Raw genomic sequence first — 9,213 nt, 5'->3', positions numbered from 1 at the left:
AGAGAAGTGTGGCCCCAACTATGTTTAGCTTTAAAGTGACCTATCGACATCAGTTTTGGAGCTTTCGCTGTCATTATCTCAATAGAAAATGAGGTTGATTTTATCGGGAATTATTCTGAATGGACAAAGGCAATAAGAGTTGGTGAGGTTACGACGTACGAGATTTTGTTTTTTCAATGGACGGTTTGCAAAAAGGATTCCACTGGCTCCTAAACTGGCATCAACTTCAAGGGCAGGCAGTACCGAGGAGCATGCGTGTGCACATGTGCCTCCCGTGCTTCTCGTCCTCTTCTGTTAGTATTATCGAAGTTGTTTAATGTTTCTCGGTGACCTTCTTCTTGGTCAAAATTAATATGAAAAACGATAAATTTTAAAAAAGAGTCACACAATAATCTAAGTTTCATGGTCGGCAACTTGTTGATTCTTTTGCCGAATTGCACGACTAGACCTGAGCCTGGAGAGAGGAAGAAAGGGAGATACAGAGGATGGAGGAGGAGAGGAAGATTAGCATCGCTGAATTAGTGGCCGTGAATGAAGGAAACGGACCTTACAGCTACGCCCAGAACTCTTCCTATCAGGTACTTCCGTTTACAAGATAATTTTGTAGCGGTCACTTGGTGAATCGAAGTTCGTCTATTGTTTTAGCATGCTGAACGTTTCTCCTTCTCCTGTGAAAAGAATACGAACTCATGCTCATATATCGCATCTGTTGAAGAACTAGAGCAGAAAGCTCGTGTGTAACTGGCTTCAATGACAGAGCGCTTCTTTATGCACCCCACATATTACTTCTTTGATGATATATCTTTCAAGTAGTAGATGATCATTTTCCCCCGTTGAAAGATGTTAATGTGACATTACTAGCTTGGATGGCTAATAGCGAGTACGTTGGCTTATCTACCACAAGCTTCCCTTGATCTAATAATTCCATGTTAATTTTATAATCAGATTGTCCTCTTTCTCCCTTTCTTCCACATCTTTTCAACTTTTGCTCTCTTTTCATTGGTGAAGAGACAGTTGAAGTTGGACAATTCCACAATCTTTGTTCGAGTGACTTAAAAAATACTCTCCTACTAAGTTACCCACTAATTGAGTTACTAAGGGCCCATTTAGTTCGGTTTTGGGCAAATGTCATTGGGAAAATACAAATATCTTTGGGCTAAAGGGGTTTGTGAAAATGCAAATAGCGTTTGGTAAATTGTAGTTTTATAGTGCATTGTGAAATGACTTTGGACAAAATACTGTTTAATAAAAATTGCATTTGTAAGGGACTTTTGTTAAATTAAAAAAACAAAAAAAAAATTGTATTTTTTTTTATGAAGTCTGGTTGCCAGACCGTTGGATATGGCCGTTTAGTTGCCAGATCTGGCCCCCATTTGCTATTGCCTAAGGTCGCCCACCTTAGGTCGCGCGACCTCAGGTGGCCGCTTGGGGTCGCTTGACCCAGGTGATGCGCACCCTCAGGCGGTCATCGCTGGGGTCGGGCACCCAGGCGATGGCCGAATCCAAGAGGGCGACGCTTGGGCCGTTCAGCCGTCGCGCGACCCTAGGCGTCGCTCGCTTGGGTTCAGCTGTCGCTTTGGGTTGTGTGACCTTAGGCAATTGTCGCTTGGGGTCATGCGATCTAGGCCATAAGTTGCCTGGGTAGCGTGATCTGGGGTTGCCTAAGGTCCGGTGATGGTCGTTGGGGTCAAGCGACCCTCAGGTGGTGATCGCCGGTGTGTGCCACCTCTTGGCCGGTGGTTGTTGGCCTCCGATCAGCTTTTCTATGTAGAGGTCGTTGGAGAAGATGAACAGTAACCGAGACTATTTGCATTTCGAAATGCAACTTCCCAAAATACCCAAAGACTTGGTTTGGACTAAAGGTCTTTAGAGTCCCTCGGAGATGCAATTGTATTTTCCCAAAGTTAAACAAAAACACGAACCAAATGTGTTTGCATTTGGTCAAGGGATTTTAGAGTCCCAAAGCCCATTTCAAATGCCGAACCAAACATGGCCTAACTTTAGTTTGAGTTGCTTATTACTGGAATTTATTTACTTTCTTTTTGCATCCCACGAACTTTTTTTTTATTGACTTACCCACTTATATTTGCCTTACTTGTTAATTTTTTTTAAATATTAACCAACTTTTTTTAGAAGGGCAAATTACCAATTTGGTCCTAAACCATTGCAGAGATGCAGAAAAAGATTGGGTGACAGTCTTTTATCTACTGTAAGATTAACAATTTGTTTTATACAAAAAAACTAAATAACTAATAATTATCAATAGTTATGGGATCTATTCTTTTAAAAATCTGTGACTCATAGCAAGCTGTTATTTTTATAATAATCCAAAGACTATTATGTTAGCAAAGCCCCAAGGATGCCAATTAAATCTTAAATTTTTTCAATTTTACTAATGTAGTGTTAAATCTTTACGCGACATTTCAATGTAGTTCTTCTAGTCATTTGAGATGATGTAACGGTTCATTCATCCCTAGCCAAACTACATGGCATAACCAATTTGATAAGTATAACTCTACTCGTAACAACGTTGTTTGCATATTTTTCTAATTTATCTTTTTTTTTTTTTGTTTTTTCTAATTTATCTTTTTTGTTTTCCTTTTCTTGTCTTTCGTTTTTCTTTTCTTTCCTTCTCCACGCTATTGTTCATCTACTCCTTTAGAGAGCTCCTATTCATCGTCCACAGCTCAATCTTGTTATGAGATTACTGACGCCCATGATGACCTCGCCACAGTTGTGTGAGCTTTCGACAATGATATGTACCCAAATCTAGGCTTCATGGCGAGCCACTGAACCTCCAGATATGGGGGCTTGGTTTATGGCTGTCGAATTCATCGAGATCTCAATGGCTATGGAGGACAAGTGGCTGTTTGTAGGGATAATTAGTTCCTGGTCCAGTTCAGTCCTACCCTCGAACTGGGAATTGATGATTCACAATAATGTAGACTTCATTTTCGTGCAGCCACATATGATCACACATATGATGATGCTTCTACAGCTCTGACCCAAAGCAAATCGAATAGGACTCGGCCATATTTTTGTTTTCTCACCATCTTAGGAGAAGCGCGAGTGCAATGCAGTGTCGCCGAACTCATCCATCTGCTTCGATGTCTTTTTTTTGGGTTGGGGGGGGTGGTGTTTGGGGTTTTAACCTTGCAGCGACGAGATTCAACGAGATGCCGAATCTAGAGCCAGGTAAAATCAAACTCTAGAATAAGAAGTGAGAACCCTGGATTTTGGTGATCAGAGAGAGAGAGAGAGAGAGATTTGAAATCTGCTTTTGGTTGTGTCTCTTGTGCAAGAACTCTTACAAGTCGTCTTCCGCCGAGCTGAGAGGCATGAGAGGCAGAGCTCAAGCCATTTAGGCGATTTAGGGTTTTTATGAAAGAGGCGTAACTCGTGAGGTGAGAGAGGAGAGGGGGAGACATGAGAGGCGCACAGGGAAGGGAAGGAAATTGAGTGCAAAATTTAAAAAATAAAAAACAATTGATCTAGTCTCCTTTGGAACCGGACCAAAAATCATTTGGAACCGGGAATTGGACCAATATCTTCAAGAACCGCCTAGAATCGGCTGATTCAGTTTGGTTTGGGCGGTTATGGATGGTCCATGTTGCTCAGCCCTACTAATCACTACTCAACCCCAAGAACACAACAACATAATAACGGCCGACAAGTAAAATAAATAACATATCGTTCGGGGAATCACTACAATTCTGAAAATATCAATCACTTATTTGGCAAGAGAAAATATCAATCACTTATTATAAGCACTAACCAATCATGTCAAATTTCCCCAAAAAAACTTGCCCACTACAATAATAAGGATATTATCATACTCAAAACAACGAGCATTCACATTTACATTTCAAGATAGTGTAATTCACATGTTATGACAATAATTATGTGTGACATGAATAAAACTAGATGACATGAGCTGATATTCAGTTAAACACTCAAATGCATTCAGATAAACGTATTAATATCGTGATATGCAAATACTACATAGTAGCTCACCAATTGACATGAGTGAGTATCTATGCCTACTTGTCATTAGCCATTGAAACAAAAATTGTTGTGTGTTTCCATTAAAGGTAGGTGGGTATTTATATACCCAAGAGTGCATTCTAGAAGAATTATTTGCAAGAAAAGATACATAAAATTGAAAACTTTCCAATACATAAAATTGAAAACTTTCCAACTTCTAAAGATAAGATTCTAAATCTTCTAAATCTGATAGCACTATATTTGGTCGAGACACCCCCTCAAGTTGAAGAGTCGAGATAACGAATCTTCAACTTGTCTCGTAAAAATGCAAAACATACTTTAGGAAGAGATTTAGTGAGGGCATCAACGAGTTGGTTAGCTGTGGAAATAAATTGCACACTGAACTGTCCTTGGGTGACACGATCACGAACAAAGTGAAAGTCAATTTCAATATATTTGTTACGAGCATGGAAAACAAGATTTGCATATAGATAAGTGGCACCAATATTATCGCACCAAAGGATTATGGAGGGGACCTTGAAGAGGGAACTCAAACTCTTGAAAGATTGACTTGAGCCAAATGAGTTCAGTTGCAACATCGGCAAGAGCTTTATACTCAAACTCTATAGAAGAGTGCGTTACATTCGTTGTTTTCTAGAACTCCAAGAGATCAAGTTAGGACCAAGAAAAATAGCATATGCTCTAGTTGACTTCTTGTCATTAGAGCTATTGGTCCAATCTGGATTGAAAAAGGCTTGCAAGCGAGTACCATTAGATTGAGAAAGAAGCAAACCAAATGACCTTATATGATTGTGAAGATGCATTTCACCATTTGTTAATGGTCTTTAGTTGGTGCATGCATGAATTGACAAGTTTTATTAACAGCAAAGGAGAGATTCGGTTCTGTCAATGTCACATATTGCAAGGCACTAACTATAGATCGATAATAAAGTAGGATTAGATGTTAGAGCACCCCCTTCTTAGATAGTTTTGTAGTCGTGGCCATAAAAGTTTGGATAGGCTTGCACTCAGGCATCCTAGCCTTGTGAAGAAGATTATCAATATAACGTCTTTGAGAAAGAAGTAACTCGTTAGAGTGAGAGACAGCCTCTATCATAAGGAAGAAGTGGAGCAAACCCAGATCCTTAATTGACTACTCTGCAGATAATTTTTGTGAAATTGCATTGATTGTAGAAGATGCATTACCTATAATCAGAATGTCATCAACATAAATGGAAAAATAAATGACATAAGTGCCTCTTCGATAGATAAACAATGAGGGATCTGTTTATGATGCCGAGTATCCCAAATGAAGCAAAGACCATGAAAGTTAAGGTTGAAAAGGAGCGTTAGTTTTAGATGGCTTTAATATCATATAAGATTTTGGTGGGATGATAGATACCCGTTCTAAAAACTTAAGTTATTAGATGAATGTGTGGTCATGCTTAGTCTAGTCTTTTGCCTAGTACTAAGCGTGAAAATTTAAACTGGGAGGCAAATGGGATCTAGAAGATTCAAATTTAAAACCTTCAACTCTGATATCATATCGAAATAGAATTTGTTCTATGTTTCCTTTAAATGTAGGTGGGTATATGTATGTATATACACACACACCCAATAGTACATTTTAGAAGATTTACTTGCAAGAAAAGAAATGCATTAAATTGAAAACTTTCAAACTTCTAAACATAAGATTCTAAATCTTCCAATTTCTAAAGATAAGATTCTAAATCTTCCAAATCGGATAGCCCTATATTTGATTGATTTTATCTCTGACTCATCTTGACTAACGAGACTTCATCACCCACAACTCATGAGAGATAGAATCATAAACAGATTCTTGACACCCTACTCAACCTTTTTTGCTACATCAAACAGTATCACTGTCATAAAGTCAATTGCAAAGGCTTCTTGATTCCTCAAAAAAGACAAACCTTAAAAGGTGGAGTCAAGCATTGACAATTATTTTGGGGTTGGACCTCTACTTGTTAATCATTTCAAAAGGTAGCGCATGTATGAGACAGTGAGTGTATGTCTCTTGCATCGTGTACCTTGTTAGAGTGGCCGGACATGGGACAACCTATCTACTGAACGTCTTATATGTGTTATAGAAGGGTTTAATTGCACGTATAAAGATGAATATCGTGGAAGTAATCACCGTGTATTGCCCTATTGTACAGAAAGGAGTCGCTGTTGCCGCCATGGATATCATCAAGGAAGCTCTACTCACCACCCTTGATCTCAATGACCTCTCTTTATCCTCTTCAAACCCCATCATCAGAATAGCAGACTTTGGTTGCTCCACAGGTCTCAATTCCATTCAAGCCATTGAAACCATAATAAAATGCCTGTTGGACCTCATCAAACCCATCAAACAACCTCAATTTGGTGCCCTCGAGTTCCAAGCCATCTTCAACGACCTCCCCACCAATGACTTCAACACGCTATTCGCCAATCTCCCACCCGAGAGACAGCAGTACTTTGCCCTGGCGGCCCCGGGGTCATTCCACAGCCGTCTCCTACCGAGCACGTCCCTACACTTTGCATACTCGTCCTTCACAATCCACTTTCTGTCCCAACCTCCGCAAGAGATATTGGACGAGTCTTCCCGTGCTTGGAATGGAGAGAGAATTCACTACGTGAGCTCAGCCGCGGAGGTCATTGGCGCTTACTCTGCTCAGTTCGGGAGAGACATGGATGCATTTCTCAGCGCAAGAGCAGAGGAGATGGTTGGCGGAGGATTGGTATTCATTGTTGTTCCTGGTGAGCCGGATTTGGTTCATGATTCTCAGACAACTATAGGGTCGGAGATTGAGCTGCTGGGTTCGTGCCTGGTGGACATGGCCAATAAGGTACGTAAGTACATGCCTGGGCAAGCATTTGGCTATGCTAATTGTAGTAAACTTCGCTTTACTAATACTGGTTTCGTGAGGATTAGCAGTAGCTTGTTTGATGTCCTAATTATTCCAACCCAATACATTCACTAGAGTTATTTCAGATGAGATATCATAAAATGAGTAATCACTTGCTTTGGTAGATCATTTTGTAGCAAAACTTCTGAGCCTACTCGTAGCTTCTTTCTTAAAAAATTCTAAAAGTTGCAATACTAAGCTACAAATCTATACTAGAAAGAATCTACTGAAGTTTCGTGAAAATAATATCTCCAAGTGAAAACCATAGAGCGCAACATGTCAGTAGTTGTTTGTGCTATCTATGCCAGGATGAAAAAGTAAATATTACATTGTGTTAATATTTGTTTGATCTGTGCGGGTGAAATCTATTTAAAACATGATTAAATATCAGTTTGATACATGGTGAGATACTGACACTACACATGGAAAAAAAGAAAAAGCAAATGCATATTCGACCAAAAAAAAGCAAATGCATAATTCACTATTTGGCTCCAAGAATTAAGCATGGTTTATCGCTTTGATAATTTGAAAATGAATGAGCGGAATGCAGGGGATTATAAGCAAAGCCAAAGTAGAGAGCTTCAACGTGCCAATCTATTTCCTATCAGAAGAGGAGCTGAAAGGAGCGATCGATCGAAACGGGTTCTTCTACATCGAGAGGATTCAGACCCTGGACCACCCGAAAATGCACGTCACTTTTTCCACTCTTGAATCGCGCTCTCTCTACTTAAGAGCGGCATTCGAGGGGTTATTGCGCCGTCATTTTGGTGATGAACTGATCGTCGATGATTTATTCCACAAGTACTCGCTGAAAGTGGCGGAATCTCCCTTTTTCCTGAACCCAGAAAGCCACGAAACCATCACATTCTTTGTAGTCCTTAAGCGTAAAATGTATGAAGAGAATTTGTAGTGATTCCACTGATATCTACTCTACGTTGTTTCATGGGGGCTGAAAATGCTTTGGCCATATATTCTTTTGGAAGAGGGAATTGACTAGGAGCAGAAATCTGAGTTCAACTCAATGAGTATACTTAAACAAATTCGTGCTTAATCCTCCGTGCCGTGTGCTTCCTTACCGTATTGGAGTGGACATAACTAGTGACTATACTGTCATGATTTCTTGTTAAACCTCCGTAGATTCGCATTGGCTTGCTCTATCTTAAAGAAGACTCTGGATTTTTATATATGTTATATGCTCATTGCATTCTTATTGCTGAAATGGTACTTGTAGTACTTTAGCTGGTACGTCCATGATGGGGTGCGATTGGAACGCATCGTTTCGTCTTGATGCGTTACAATGGAAAGACACTAATGGAGGGGTATGAAGGGAGATGTATAAAAGTCTCCCGAACACAACCGTTGGGTTGGTTGGCAAAATGTACACACCAAATTTCTCTCAATTTCCATCAAGACAGAAGAAAGCATTCCATTTCAGTTTTGCAAGAACAATTGGCATTTACGCTGTGGAAATCGGGTGTTTTCATTATGATTGCATCCAGACTAACGTGAGGTAGTGTTGTTTGTGATTTATCGAAATTCAACATTTGTTCCGGGGCTATTTGCTGTTTGTGCATCGGAATCAGGTAAGTCGTTTTTCTGCCGACTTGAATTCCAACATTGGTATCAAAACACCACCCACCTGGGTGGCGTTGCTGGCTTTGGGCCCTCTCCCCCTCGTGAAGGGGAGGGGTTCGAATCCCCAGTGTGTCGTAGGGTGACTTAACCGCTGGCGTGAGTGTGGTGGCCAGCTTGCATCAGCCCCAGGTTCTTCCCGTCGGTTGTCGGCTTTCGGGGTTTCTTGGGTCACCAAAAAAAAAAAAAAATATTGGTATCAAAGCCCGGTCGTGATTTCTGCCTTGTTTTCATCGAGTTTTCTCATTTACCATTTGATATTGAGATCAAGAGATTGTATTCTACATTGTTTTTGATGTTTATTGGTCGGAATTGCAATATGAAAACTTGAATTCGAACCGAAGCGAAGAACGGGTTCGGGGTCACGTGCATCCGTGAGGTTTTGGCCATTTGTTGAAATAATTTTTTGGTCAAAATTAATTTTTGAATATACAGGGTGAAAGAGCTCATCAAGACGAGTTCGGCTATGGGTCGAGTGCCGTCGGGCGACGCCGGACGCGCCTGAAGCGCTGGTAAAGCCAGCGCGTGCACCACACACGCTAGTCGGCGAATCGGCATGTGCGTGACGCGTGCCAGCCGGCGCGTGGTGACGTCATCGTAACGTCATCCAACGGTTGGTCGCCGGATGACGTCAGCGCCGGCGACAGTTGGTCGGTTGGTCATCGGCCGGCGACCCGACCTGACT

General features: G+C 40.8%; 1 protein-coding gene across 1 annotated transcript; it reads left to right on the top strand.

Annotated features, from left to right (window-relative positions):
• Nucleotides 1-485: 485 nt before the first annotated feature.
• Nucleotides 486-7,806, top strand: LOC104435499 (probable S-adenosylmethionine-dependent methyltransferase At5g38780). The gene is made up of 3 exons (XM_039307153.1): nucleotides 486-578; nucleotides 6,096-6,836; nucleotides 7,447-7,806. The coding sequence occupies exons 1-3, from the start codon at nucleotides 486-488 to the stop codon at nucleotides 7,804-7,806; spliced, it is 1,194 nt and encodes a 397-aa protein (XP_039163087.1).
• Nucleotides 7,807-9,213: the final 1,407 nt, after the last annotated feature.

The sequence above is a fragment of the Eucalyptus grandis genome, chromosome 2 (assembly GCF_016545825.1).
Source record: "Eucalyptus grandis isolate ANBG69807.140 chromosome 2, ASM1654582v1, whole genome shotgun sequence".
NCBI lineage: Eukaryota > Viridiplantae > Streptophyta > Magnoliopsida > Myrtales > Myrtaceae > Eucalyptus > Eucalyptus grandis.
Note: the sequence above shows the minus strand (reverse complement) of the source record. Positions and strands in the feature narration are given on the sequence as shown.